This window comes from Tenrec ecaudatus, chromosome X (genome assembly GCF_050624435.1).
Source record: "Tenrec ecaudatus isolate mTenEca1 chromosome X, mTenEca1.hap1, whole genome shotgun sequence".
Lineage (NCBI taxonomy): Eukaryota > Metazoa > Chordata > Mammalia > Afrosoricida > Tenrecidae > Tenrec > Tenrec ecaudatus.
Genome location: NC_134548.1, coordinates 152,525,864 through 152,540,132, shown reverse-complemented (window position 1 = coordinate 152,540,132; position 14,269 = coordinate 152,525,864). Strand labels below are relative to the sequence as shown.

At 45.1% G+C, this 14,269-nt stretch overlaps 1 protein-coding gene across 1 annotated transcript; it reads right to left on the bottom strand.

Annotated features, from left to right (window-relative positions):
* Positions 1-655: 655 nt before the first annotated feature.
* CD40LG (CD40 ligand) lies at positions 656-12,471 on the bottom strand. Its single transcript, XM_075539287.1, has 5 exons — positions 12,316-12,471; positions 9,713-9,844; positions 5,572-5,629; positions 3,743-3,805; positions 656-1,032 (listed from the first exon to the last, which is right to left on the bottom strand). The coding sequence occupies exons 1-5, from the start codon at positions 12,469-12,471 to the stop codon at positions 656-658; spliced, it is 786 nt and encodes a 261-aa protein (XP_075395402.1).
* Positions 12,472-14,269: the final 1,798 nt, after the last annotated feature.

Below are 14,269 nucleotides of genomic sequence, written 5' to 3'. Positions count from 1 at the left end.
CTGGAAACAATGGAGACTGCAGATAGATAGAAGAGATTTCCTTTAAATACAGTCCCTTCATGATGAGCAGTGGACAGGGCTTGGAGCTGCTGTCCCTGCCCTCCTTCATCTACAGTGGTGGAGATTGGGACGGGGTTGAAAATAGGTAACTGATTAGCAACTACCAGACTCTGTGTGTGAGTGCGTGGAGAGAGAGGGGGGGGTGGGTGGCGACCAAGTATCAGGGTAAGTGGTAGATCCGGGCTTCTCCCCATCTCCCTCCTGCATCTCCACTGAGAATCAAACACACGATCCACTGAAAGACATTGCACTCAAGAGAAACAAAATGAAACTTGGCGAATCATCGCTTTGCTCAGCATTCACGCCGTGCATGAGGATTTTCTCTTTGCGCATGACCTCTAGATGTCTGGACCAGTGGGGCTTCTGCTTTCAAATAGAAGCTCTCATGGAAGCAGGACCTGTTTGGGGTTTTCGCACCCTGCAATTCACTTATTACAGCCCTACATGCTTGGGGTGTATTAATAAATAGCTCTCCAGGAGGAAGATCCTAAGGTTATAAATAGGCAGTTCGACAGGGGTGGTCTTAACTGCTTTGCTGTATTAGGAAGACCGCCCGCGTCAGCGCAGCTGCAGTTTCCCTGGGAAGTTTCATTGTTCAGAGTTTGAGTAGGCCGAAAGACGTGAAGCCAGTCCCATGGCTCACGCAGCTTGGATGAGTCACTTTGACAAATACTGAAGCACCGGGTTGTAATTCAAAAACTCCGCCCAGGTGGATGGTTTGCTGCTCACAACTTTGGTTGCGACTGTGGGTGTCTGTCCCTCTGAGTAAGATTCTCTCAGATTCACTTGGGGACCTCAGGCAGATGCTGGTTATAAATGGCCCGTTTTCCAAAGCTTTCTGTGTGGCACAGAAGGTGACTTGAGCATAGATATAATAGAATCCGTGTCTTTGAACGGTCAGCTGCTTCTTATACTTGAGCTCTACCAAATTTGTGTTCATTGTGTAATATCCTTTTTCGGCCCATTGTAGAACTGAAATGAAGAAGGGAGAACGTTATAGTGAGGGGGAGCCTAGGATGCTTCATATTCCAGCGGGGAATAGACTTCTAAGTGGAATACATAGACAGATGGAAGATCTGGGTACTGGGAATTTGTCAGGGCCCTTCCAGCCCTCAGAAACTTGGGAGAAAGTACATCAGAGAAATCAGCATGGGGTTTAGAGTCCCTTGAAATCTGGTTCCACCTCGGGCTTCATCCACTCTTGGGCAAGTCACTAAACCTCCCTGATCCTCAGTGCCTCATCTGTCCCCAAAGCAAAACAAAACAGAACAAAAACAACCCAAGCCATTGACTAGATTTGGACTTTCGGGGATCTCATGGGTTTAAGAATAGAACTGTACTCTATAAGGTTTCAAAGTCTGACTTTTGGGAAGTAGATTGCCAGGCCTTTCATCTTAGGTGCCCCTCGGTGGATTCAAACCACCAACCTCTGTGGTTAGCAGCTGAGCACGCAACCATTTGCACCTTCTGGGGGAGTCCTTTGTATCTGTCACACGGGCCTAATGTCCAAGCCGATCTCTGAGACTTGTGGTAGCAGAGAATACCAGGATATTCTAGCATCCCAATTTGCCCTTGGATAAAAGAAAATCCCCATGCTTCTGCCATAAATTACACAAGCTAAATTATTCAGACAAATTCCTTGTTAATACGAACCTCAGCAGATTTTTGGAGTAGAATTTTATAATGCTAATGCCTTGCTAGTCCACTTAGCTCAGCCTCAGTTTAGAGAAAAGGAGAGACCCCATTTCTTTCTACCGAGCATGCTGCCACTCACCCACAGCAACGACTAAAATTAGGCAAGGAAGTATGAAAATAAACCTGTCATTGCACTGTGGGTTTTGATCTCCCCTTGTAGTGGGTGCCATCGACTTGAAAGGACCTGCGTTCTTGTGGCTGAGCTGAGTACCCACCATCAGTTTGCCATTTTCTCAGCTGAGATGGTGAGTGGGTTCAAAGTGGTTTGTGTACCTGATTGCAAATCTCAGCTCCCACCGAGGTCTATGGAGGTGCAGTGGGGGCGGGGGAGAAGTGAAGTTCGAATGCTTCCTTGAGCCAATTTTTTATTTCCATTTGGTAGTCTTTGACTTTATTCGAGAGGGAGACCCTTGCTACTAAAATGCGTCCTTTAGGAATAAAGAGGTGTCCTGAAAAGTCTGACTTTTTTGGGGGGTGGGTGGTGGGTGGGTGGTGCAGACCACTTCAGAAAGGATGCTTCATCATGATGTTTTTGACACAGCCACCAATACCCAACATGTCATTTGGGGACCATTTAATGGAGAATGAAGGGGTTGGAGCCCCATCTTTTAGGCCATTTTGGAACAGCATGACCCGAGGAGAATGAGAAACATTCTCACTTGATCCCGGGCAGGCTTGCTTACTATGATGCAGTCTGTAAAATATTCTAGGCACAATGTCAAACAAGGGCCTTTGGGGAGAATGTGAGCCCCATAAAAAAATCCAAAGGCAAAAAAAAAGCCACCCTCAAACGAGATTCGAGACAAAGAGCAGTAGAAAGCTAATTTTTTTGGGGGGGCGGGGGAGACTTCTCAGTTGCTATTATCCAACCCAAATGTGAAGGTGCCTTGTGGAAGATCACTTTGGAAAGGTCACTAATCTTGATGCTGTCCTGGAAGTGTGTTTTTCTGAGAAAGGATGACTTGTGAACTACACTCTGTAGTCAAACTGAGCCGTGACACCTTATGAGGCAGCAGCATCTCACCGCTGAACTGATGTGATGCTCGCTTGCAACCATGCGAAGCAGATGAGGCAGGAAACTGCTGTGCAAGCAAGCAGGTGGTGGCCATGGTCCTTGACCCCAGTGTGCCAAACTTCCCTCTGATTGATGTCCATCCCAGGATGACGTGGCCATGGGTTCCACCCACTGAAAAGCCAAAACGCTCTCGGGGATGAGATGGCATCTTGTTCTGTTCTCAGGCCCTCTCTCGCTGCCTGTCTCACTTCGAGTGTTCCTTTCCAAACCACTCTGCTGAATTTTTCAAAGACTGCTCTGAGGCTCTAGAAGTGCCTTTATGTTGATGGGAGATTTTATGCTAGTGCGTATGTTTCCATCCATTTATCAGATTCTCCAGCACCAGCGATCACATGGTACCGATTTGGGAAAAAAATAAAAAGATCTAAGGGCTAGACTAATGGCAGACCATGTATGGAAATAAAATCGTTCCACATCGAAAAGATCACAGTATGTCATCTGTCATTACTTCATTGGAAACTCTAACATCCCAGCACCTATTGATCTTTGCAGCATGGTTTTACCTTTAATTTCCCTGAGGTTGGCCGCAGGGAGGCTGAGGTTAATCATACTGGGATTGGAAATACCCCTCCTGGAGGCCCATTAACAAGTGGGTGAACCAAGATTGGGAGGAGGGGTGTTTCCAGTCAGGAGGTCACTACCTGCCCTTCCGCTGATGTCGAGTAATGCTCTTTCCACCCAGCAATTCATCATTTGGAATCAACCATTGAACAAGAACATAATCAGGACAAGGAGACTGCTTCCCACTTCCTTATGTCCCTCAAGTTGAGGGCATTTTAGCTCACTTTGAAGCATATGGGAGGTACAGGGGAAGCCTTGCCAATTGGGTCTCAGAGGAGCAGAGGAGCTTGGGCAGCATTGCTTCAGCACCCCAGCATTCCTCCCTGACCCGCGGACTGTGGTGGGACTCACCAGATGCCGTTGTATTGCTGGCGTCACTTATGACATGAGCTGCAATTCGAGGCTCCTGATCACCTGAAATCATACCCAAAGCAAACTTTCAGGCCAAAATAATACCAAAGTGCACACAGAACTATTTGGTCCAGTCTTATGACTGTGTCATAGACACTGTGCTGGAAGAGTCTATGTGAAAGGGAGAATAAACAGGTCTGGAATTGTTCTCACTGTGGGAAAAATTGAGTTCTGACAAATTTCCACCATGGAGGAGGGTGTCCCCATTGATCTCATACTCTTAATAGTCGCTTAGTACTCGATGTCAGTGAACGTAGTGAACAGTTTTCATTTAACATAGTACAGATTCGCGTTTTGTGCAGAACACCTATGCATTGGGCATCTTAGTGCGGCCTCAGGTCTTGTTTACAGATTCACTTTGTAAGATGCTTCTGGTGTCTGATTCAGACAAGCAACTGGTCCAACTAGGCATTGTAGCCTTCTCTCATTGTACCTTATGTGAACGTGTTGCTTCTTAATTAGATGTGCCAAATTCCAAAGGGCAGAAATTTGTGGAGGTTTCCCCCCCTCCCCCCATTTGTGAGTCTAGTACTGGATACTTTATGGACACCCTATAAATGTTTAATAGAATCCTATAAACTGAATTTGCAGTCTGGCTAAGTTCTCCACTGCATTGAGGACTGCTAGGCAGCCTCCACAGAAACTGTTCCCTCAAATTTCATGTAACTAACACACACAACCTGCAGCTAGTGAACATATGGTGCAGTCGGTCATCTCAAAGACCTCGCCTTCATGGGAAGCTGGTGACCCCTCGCATCCAGGCAAAAAGTGAAGACGAGCTCTGAGCTCTCCCTTTGCCTCAGAAGCGGGATCGGCAACTCTGTCTGTCTCTGTGGGAGGCTACATTGAGGAGGCCGTGGCACCAGGGTTTTCCTGTTTCTCTAAGTCTTTCTACCATCACCCCTTGATTACCACTCCACCTTATCCAAACTCTGTGGCAACGGTTATGTCAGAAAGTACTGTGTTCGCTGTGGAGTACTAGCTTCCAAGAGGAAGGGAGCAACGTGAGGGCGTTCAGAGACAGAGCAATGAGGAGAGGAATGATCTGGAAAGTGCCATCGGAATAACATCGGGCACTGAGGATGGTAAGCCTGGGGAAGAAAAGGCTCAGAGGACCACACAGGATTGTATGCAATACCTGGACAGCTGCGGGGACGGAGACCAATGATAATTTGCTTGCTATGAGCCCAAAGAGCAGAACCAGGTGCAGCAAATAGAGATTACAAGTAGGCAGTGTAGCAATCTCACTGCCATCATTAGAGCTATCTTTAGGCAAGTCCAACTTCCTTATGCGGTAGCAGGTGCCCCCTCGCTAGGCAGGTTCAATCCGAGGCCAGGAAGTCAATGCTCCTGGGAAGGGGACTTGTGCTCTGAGACGTCGAGAGTCTATGATGTCAGGAGGAGGGTTGAGAACATTGTCCTACAAATCAGCTCCACTTGGCCACTGTTCCTCGTGAAAAACGTCTTATCAGTGAGCACAGAATGCCCCTGCTACCAAATAAGGACTTTCCTATCATAGTTCCCTATTTCGATGGGAGGTATCAGGCTATCTGGTTGCTCTGATTACAGCTTACACAGAAGGGGATCTTTTCACACTTGGTATTGTCAGCATTATGTACACATGAAGGCGTCCCAAACAACAGGGGCCAGCAAAGGTGTCATTTTGTTTTCTTTCCAGACCTCAACGTTTCTAGATTCAACACTGGGCTATTCCATTATGATCCAACTAAACTTTTCATTTTGTAAGAAATTGGCCAGTGGTAACTTACCCTTCAACATCTCAAAAGTTTTTTCTGTCTTCTTTGTCTCTTCATTTAGCATTATGCCCTAAAATAAAAATAATTGCAAAAGGTCATTTGGGCAGGTGAGGTTTGAGATGCGAGTCTTCATTTGGCGCATGTCCTTATTGTTTCTGAGGCGGATGACCAGATCCTGTCATGAATTTCATCATATCAACTGGGAGCCTGGGGTGAATCCTGACGCAGAATCCTAGTCTTATGATCTCCATTCCAGTGCTTTCTGTAAATCAGAGGCTGGGATCCTGACCCTTTCCTGTCACTGCAGCCTTCGTGGCTTTGACATACTGATAAATAATACTGACTTAGAAGGTGTTTCTGCACTGGGTTCTGATATATGGACTATTATTAAACAGAAATCATTAGTTTGTAGCTCTTAGGATAAAATTGGCCTGAAAGCTCTTAGGAAAAGGTTAAGTTTGGTTTTAGGAGAGAACTCCCAGATTATAGAAAGACCTTCAGAGATTAAAAAAAAAAAGTTCTTTCCCCTTTAAATGAACGGAAAAGATTGTCTTGTTGTTAGTTGCACCGAATGACCTGTATTTATTTAGAATAATCAGCATTTAGGAAACGTGGGTCATCTACCAAGACTGCTGGTGTTCAAAGGCCATTGCTTCACACTTAACAACTGAATGAAGCCTAGAAGGACTTAAAGATGCGAACAGATGGTGAAGGCTATTGCTGCACTCAAGTGTTCATCAAAAGGTTAGCGGTTCAAGTCCACCTAGAGGCACTCTGGAAGTCTTGGGGAAGCTCCTCCATTGAGAGTCCTCTGGATCACAGCGCTACTCTGACACACATGTCAACAGCAACTGGACAGTGAGCTCCCTCAGAGAGTCGGAGGCCAAAGTCAAGAACTGAAATGGCTAGATCACATTCATAGGCTAGGCTCTCCTCCGCCATCATTCTGAACCGCAGGGAGGGAAGAGAGCATGTTTATATGTTCAGAGAATCAAAGTTCTTGCGTGCCTTCTCAGGGCTGGAGTGAATCGTCCCCATTGTTCCTTTTGAGCATATTGCTGTAGACTCAGCCCCGTTGGCTGCATCTCTGAACGCTCACACGGGCTGCAAAGGCTCAACTTTCCATTCGAGTTGACGCACTGCACTGTGCAAATGCGGTAACAGGAAAATGTGTTCGAGATAAGTAAACAAATGACTATTTCGTGTATGTTCAAAAAATGGAGTGTGATGATCGAGCTCAAGATACTTTTAGGCTAAGTGGGTGCCTTGGTGTCAGGGCTTGGCCGAGGTGAAAATGTGAAGTCAGCAAACCTGCCTTTTATGTGCCCAGCGCTGCCTTTCTGTGAACTTCCCCCAGCCCCACTCCCTGCCCCCCCTCATTTTTTTGGCTTGTTTCATTCCCCACCTCAAAGGAAAGATTTGAAAATGTTCACATCAGAAAATCTGGGCTTCGTGAGTTCTCTCTTAGTAGGAATTCTATGACGGGATCACAGGCTTTGGTGGCGAGGTCATTATGGGACAGATTGTTGGGATAGGTGCTGGGTGGCTGGATGGTGACTTTTGGTGTCAAATCCCACTGTACAAAACCTTGTCTCTGCTTCCCCCACGATAATCCTGAGTCCTATCTTCCCCCAGACTAACGGTTTGGTGCTCCCTTCTTCAAGAGGCAATGCATTGCTGGCCACTAATTCCACTGCCATCGAGACTCAGAGAGACCCTATATGGGGGTTCTCAGGCTATAAGCTGTCTCACTGCTTTCCCATGGAACGGCTGGTGCTTCTGCACCACCACCTTTCCGGTGAACAGGGCAATGCTGCTGGAAAACACCACCATTCTGAGGGACAGTTGGGGGAAGACTGGACGTTCTGGAAATGGCAATTTGAATGTGATGATTTGTATGCTACTCTTCAAGCTCCGGGATGGGAAGGCTCAATGGAAAACGTAGGTGGCTCAGACAGATATCCTGCTGACCTTTCCTAAGAACACACAAATCTAGTCTGGGGTTGCTCTCATTGCCCTGTTGTTTAAAACAAACAAACAAACAAATAATAATAACACTGCCGATGTTGTTTTAGAATAAGCAATGTTGAGGAATGGATGATGGGAAGGGAGTCAGTGATTGCAAGTGGACTGCATAGTCGGAGGAGTCTGTATAAGCATCGTGAGTACCTTATGTACAGATGCTATTGACTGAGGTCCCACAGTGGCTGCAATAGAAGGCAAGGGGCCTTCTCTGTCATAGGGAAGGGGGTCACCCAGGCTCATGTTTGAGAAGGTCTATCCTCACAGAATGGGACATTTTGGAGCTATTACTTTGTAATATACAAGGCTCCGTAGGGAGGCCAACCTAGCTGGTTTCCATTCTCCAGTCACGGGCAGTTGATGGTGCAAGTTTTAGATCTCTGGCATGAAATAAAAATGTGAAGAATTCTCAGTTCAGCTGACAAACTCTCAGGAAGAAAGAGGGAGGGAGAAGAAAGAAGACAAAGCCAACTACAGCTCTCATCGCCATTGGAAAGAATTGAAGGCTAGTCACATCCTTACAGAAGATCAGAGCTGGAGTGCTCTGTGAGATGACACAGACAATCCCAACTGTCTCCTTTTATAAAGAGGAAAACTCGGCTAGTGGGGTGGGCCAGGGCTGGAGAGGTGTCCCTTACTCTTCCATTTTAGCTTTGCCCACAGGGCTTAGAAAGCACAGGATTTGGGGTGAAGTTCACTGCCATGCGGGTGTTGGACCTTTGGAAAAAGTTCTTGGGTACGTGAGGTGGTCCAGAGATTACAATAAAAGAAAGAAGAAAACTCATGGCCAGAGAAGCGGAGTCATTTTCCCAGGTCACGTAGTCATGCACATTCAATATGCTATTTTTATTACAAACTGTTGTTTTAACATTTTTGAAAACATTTAAAAGTACAAGCCTTCCCAGTACTCTATCACATTGGCCAGAATCCCCAAAGCACCAGAAAAACCTCAAGTACTTCCCAACACTGGCCAGCCAAAACTTGCAAATAGCAGGTAAGGTACGGGTAATCTACAACTTAGATTAGTGTAAAGAACCCGAGAAGTAGCAGAGGACTTGAGCCCCATTCGGATACCGGGAGGTAACTCGGGACTATTCTCTTAGAATCGTCACTCCTGGGTTAAGTTACACATGGGCGACACACGAGACCTACTAGATATTGATTTATCCGGACACCCTCCCACTTGGCACAGAGCTGTGTTCAAAGTGGAGTTCTACCTAAAACTTCAAGAGGAGGTAAACTCTAAGGGTATTTGGTTCCTTGTTTCGAAAGGGGAAAGGGTCGATAGAAATCTTGAAGCTCTGCCTCAGAGGAAATGTCCTAGAGCCCGTGTCTGTGGTGAGGTAATACATATTGTAGATGCACCCTCAGAAAAGGCGTGCAAACTCCTGGTTTTAGGTGCCACAACTGCTGCAGTGACTTTGCTCTGCGTACCAGTCTGTTAGGCTAGAAGGCTTTGAACTTGCTCTGCCTCAGTCATGGTTGCCCCCAGAGGGGACTGGATTCATGAGCACTGGGTATCATGTAGGATCTGATTTGAGTATAACTATTTTCTGTCACCTTCCCCACAGCACAGGGATTGGAAAGCCTCCTCATTGTCATGGTTCCTGAAGTCCCGTCATCACAGAAGTATTGCTTCATAACTCTGTCTTCAAGAGTCCCCACTACTCCCAGTCAAGACAAGAACTTAACTTGTGGCCTGCCAAGGCTGTAGGGGAAATGGAGACTAGATCATAAGTCCAGAGCAGGGAGTACGGAGGATTGGATAGGGAGATAAAAGAAGTAATCAGTAACAACAAGGCACCATCAAAAAGCTTGGACCTACTTCATAATTTTGCCCAGAGGCAGGCGCATGCATGCGAGTGTATATGTGTAAATGGTGCCTAGGAGAGCCCGTTGTTTCCTCAGAGGGTCTTTTTATTCTGATCCTGTAGGAACCTTCCTACTTCCAACTTTCCTTTCCCTTTTACCATAGTATTTCGGCTTGGTTTTTGATTTTGATTTGTTGATACACAGGCACACATGTAGTACAAATATTTTCAATTTTCACGCGGGCAGATCTCGGTTTCCTGCTCTGGCAAATGCAGTAAAAGTTTTCACTGATACTTTTACCAACAACTGAACTGCTCACCTTGATGAAGCCTTCAAACTGCCTTTTAATTTCCTCACAGTTGAGTAAGGATAAGGACCCTTCTCCTTTGGTACACCGCTGTATCATTTTCATGAATACAAAGTCTTCGTGAAGAGTCCTTTCCTCGTCTATCTGTTGGTGGGACAAAAAGGAGACATGTTGAAATATACTCCAGTCGGAGAATGTGGCTAATGGTGGCGGCTCCACACTCACTTCTATGGGACGATGTCGTTAGACGAGATCGAGTCAGGTCCTGCCCAGAGCGACCCTATGCACAACAGGATGAAGCACTGCCCAGTCCTGTGTTATCCTCACAATTGGTCCTGTGATTGAGCCCATTGGGACAGTTTCAGTGTCAATCTTCTTGAGGGCCTTCCTCTCCTTTGCTGCCCTTCTACTTTACCAAACATAATGTCCTTCTATGGCAGGGTTCTCAACCTGTAGGTCGCGACCCCTTTGGGGGTCGAAGGACCCTTTCGCAGGGGTTACCCAATTCATAACAGTAGCAAAATGACAGGGATGAGGTAGCAACGAAAATAATTTTATGATTGGGAGTTCACTCCAACATGAGGAACTGTATGAAAAGGTTGCGGCATGAGGAGGGTTGCGAACCACTGTTCTATGGTTACTGGAGAATTTTAACCCCCCCAAATCAAACCACTGCCATCAAGTAGATGCCGACTCATAGCAACCCCACAGGACAGGATAGAACTGTCCCTGCGAGTTACAAAGATTGTAATTCTTTATGGGAGTAGAAAACCCCTCTTTTTCCCTCAGAGGGCTGGTGGTTTTGAGATGCAGAACCACTACGTCACCAGGGTTCCATAGGAGAAAATGGGGGGGGGGGAGGTTTAAATGAGAAATAACAGATTATTATGCTTGATCATTGTTATTTGTTTTTTTCCCCAATTTTCAACATCCAGATACACAAGCTATTAAAATGTCGTTTTATTTGAAACTCCAGGTAGAAATTAAAGTTATTGTAATAAAATTTTATCTCACCGTACACATTTTTTCCAGTGATGGTACCTAACAATAACGACAACATAGTTGCAATACTCAATAAGTGTCGTATCTCCCAGGACTCCATTAATGATTAGTCACTGTATACTGTATGCATCCTATAAAATACTTCTCTGCGGGACTTATTTGCCTATTTTATTTTGGTTTGTGATGTCATGGTTGGGAAAAAGAAGTTAACTGCAATGCGTGTCAACTCAAGTTCTAATTTTCTCTTCTCGACCATTATTATGCACAGAATACATTTGCATTTTTAAAAAGAAATTATTATCTCAAGTGTAAACAAGATATTGTGTTTTCCAAAGCCTTAATTAATTGTATGGAATTCATCTGTGTAATCACCCAATTCTGTATAATTTTGTCTTCATATTCGATTTTTAGATTCAAAGTAAAATGCAGTTCTTCTCTGCTCCAAGACTAGGGATTGACGCCACAGCAATGGGCTTTGGGTGACTCTATTTGCCTTGGTGGAGCCCCAGAGGTGGAGGGGCACTGGTTAAGATGTTCAGCGGCTAACTGAAAGGTCAGCGGTTTAAACCCAACAGCCACTTCAATGGAGAAAAATGAGGCTGTGTGCTCCTGTAAAGACTGAGCCTCGGCAAGCCTTTGGCTCACGGTCAGTTCTGCTCTGTCCCACAGGATGACTGTAAGTCAGAGCTGCCCTCAGCTGCAAGAGGCTTGTTTTGTTTGGGGGCACAATACAACCTGCCCAAACATCTCTGAGACAATGCAGTCATTTCCACGATGTTTACATCCAGAGTTCTGATACCTGATCAAAGATCTCTTGTTTACCATTGACTGAGGTTTTATTAACACAGCAATCATGCCTCTCAGTGGACATGGACGAACACAATGGAAGCGGGGCACATTGTCAAGGTTCTTTGTTTTCATCATGCAAAACCACCTGCTGAGTGATGCTACAATTTTGTCCCTTAAGTAACTCCAAGCATTTCATAATGGAACGCATCTTGGAGGGCAACTGAGTAGCTGAAGAACTGTGCAAAGAAAACCGCTCTCACTAAATGATAGCAAATTCTAGGACTTACCCGCGTCTACACTAATCTGAGGTCCTCGGAAATTACAGATCAAATTGGTGCTCTACTTTCTGACTTGGAAATTTCAAAGGAAGAAAACCAGGTCTCTGTTTTTAAACTTTTTTCCTTTTTAAGTCAAACCTTAGCGAGTCATTATCATTCATGTCTCCACAGTACTTACAGTCTTTTGGCACTGTCCTAAGTTATTTCTCTGGCTAGGCCAATTTAACCTCTGGGGTGGTTAGCATTATTGTCCCCATTTCTCAGATGTGGAAACTAAGGCACACAAATGTAACTTGCCCAGAATCACTGAGCTGGTAGGAACAGGGATACGATTTCAACCCAGGCATTCTGTCTCCAGAGCCCAAACTCTTAACCTGATACACGAATATGACCTTGTCCTGAATAGATAACAAATCTTATGGCACAGAAACCATTCATCTCTTTGTGTTTCTACCATTGTCCACCATTTTGATAGAAATGAGACGAACCTACAGAAATCAGTAATAACCGCACATTTAGTTCAGAAAAGGCTGTGGTTCATCTTACCTTGTCCAACCTTCTGTGAAGATACACAGCAAAAAATGCCGACCCAATCATCTGGGTGATAAGAAAAATAGTCAGTAAATACATGAAAATTTTCATACTGACAGGAGGTCCAGTAGTCACAGAGCTGGGAGAAGGTTGACTGTAAGTTTCTATCATGCTTTGTTAGAGTTGAAATGGCGTCTTCTGGCTGCGAAGGTGGCAGAGGCAGCATGAGAAGACTGTCAAAGTGGCCACCTTACTCAGGATTAGTTAAGAGCACGCAATCGTTGCAGCCCACACTTCCTGGAAAATGTGCTTCGTAGTCTTCTCTCCCGTCAAAAAACGTTACGTAAAGGTTTTTTTTTTTTTTTTTTTTTTGGTTATACTCATATCATTCACTTCCAGGCTTTCCCTTTTGTTAGTAAAGAAGAAACAAGTTTCTTCTTCCATACATTCATTCTTGCCTTGAAATGTCATCGACCTCTCAACAGACAATGGCAGTATTTTCCTATCACTGTCTAACTTTTTTTGAGGGTTCACCAGTTTCAAGGAAAGTGAGAAATTAATCCACCAGCAACAGACTTATTTCAATTTCAATCTGACTAATCTAAAGTGGGAACCTGGCAGATGGGGACAGAAACAAATGCCGACAAAAGATTGGATTGAGTTTATGACCGGTATGCCACTAACGAGTTTTCTTTTTGCAAGTGAGAATTTTAAGACTTTAAAGTGCTTAACTATTCTAATGCAACAAACTCCCAGTAGCTTTTCACTTCATGTCTAGATGGTGCAGAACAAAAATAGAAGGATTGACAACTGGCTGATAGTTTTAGGCTGGAAGAAGACAAAGGCCAAGAGAAGTAGAAACTTGAGGGAAAACAAAGTAGAATTCGGAAATGGAGAAGAAAGTGGGGACATTAGCAAAGGTTAGCTAAATTGCCTGTCCACCCTGTACCCTGCACCCAATAACCGCTGATGCCAATGTAACGGTTAAGAACATGGACTGCAGTAAAGAGACTTGAATTCTAGTCTTTGCTGTACCAATGAGTCGCTACCGACATTGGGGAAATCGTGTCACCTCTCTGGGTCTCAATTTCCGTCCTGTCCAACGAGGACGGTGGCACCTGCTTTGTCTTTCCTATAGGTTGTTGTGAGCATTGGCCAAAGATGTGTATGGAAGAGTTTGAAAAGTCATAACACAAATTTCTTTCTGATTTTGAGATCATTTGTTTAGCCTGGCCAACAATGGCCAACTTCTTAAATATTAGTAGAAAACAAGCAAAAATGACATTAAAAATGCACTCAAAGTCTAAGCTGTGGATTGAACCATTGAGGTGTAGGATTATGCAGATTGCCTTCAAAATAAAAGCAACGATGGAAATCCCTACCTTACGTCCCAACTTGGTTTAGAAACCATGATAAGATTGCTTTGGTGATTCCTACAAAATCATTTTGAGAGACAGTAGGAAATGTAGCAAGCTGCTCTGACAGGCACGTTGTCTGTATAGCTAGCACCTGCTTTCTTCCCCTCCCACGCCCCAGCATCCTGTCCTGGGCCTAGATCTGCTCAGCTTTTCACTGCACCTGCCAAGTAGGTGGCTTCCATGCACATGATGAACTTTGATCACCCAAGTCAAAAAGCTTCGGTTCTTAGACCAGTCCCCTTAGTTCCATGGAAGGAAAATTATTACCTCAGTCAAAATGACCTTAAGGATCTCTCCAAGGGCAATTGGATCCCATCACAGAATGCCAGAGCAGCCAGGACCCTTAGAAGCTCAGCCCAGACCCCAGGACACAAGAGAGAACACTGAAGGGATCACCAAGAATAGGATCAAGTCAGGGTTTGTTTACGCAACCCACTTCACGAAAGAATTGTCCAAATTGTCTGCCTCCATTTCCTGCTGTCCCACCTACTTCCAGTCTGTCCTCTGCCCACAAGTAGGCCCCAGAAGCCACTCCTACCATTATTAGTGGA

Excerpts from the sequence above, each read along its gene's own strand:
- CD40LG (XM_075539287.1), bottom strand. The coding sequence starts at position 12,471 with ATGATAGAAACTTACAGTCAACCTTCTCCCAGCTCTGTGACTACTGGA. Across the intron at positions 3,806-5,571 it reads AACTTTTGAGATGTTGAAGG|GTGATCAGGAGCCTCGAATT; the intron begins GTAAGTTACCAC and ends GTATGATTTCAG. Across the intron at positions 1,033-3,742 it reads CAGCAATACAACGGCATCTG|TTCTACAATGGGCCGAAAAA; the intron begins GTGAGTCCCACC and ends TCTTCATTTCAG.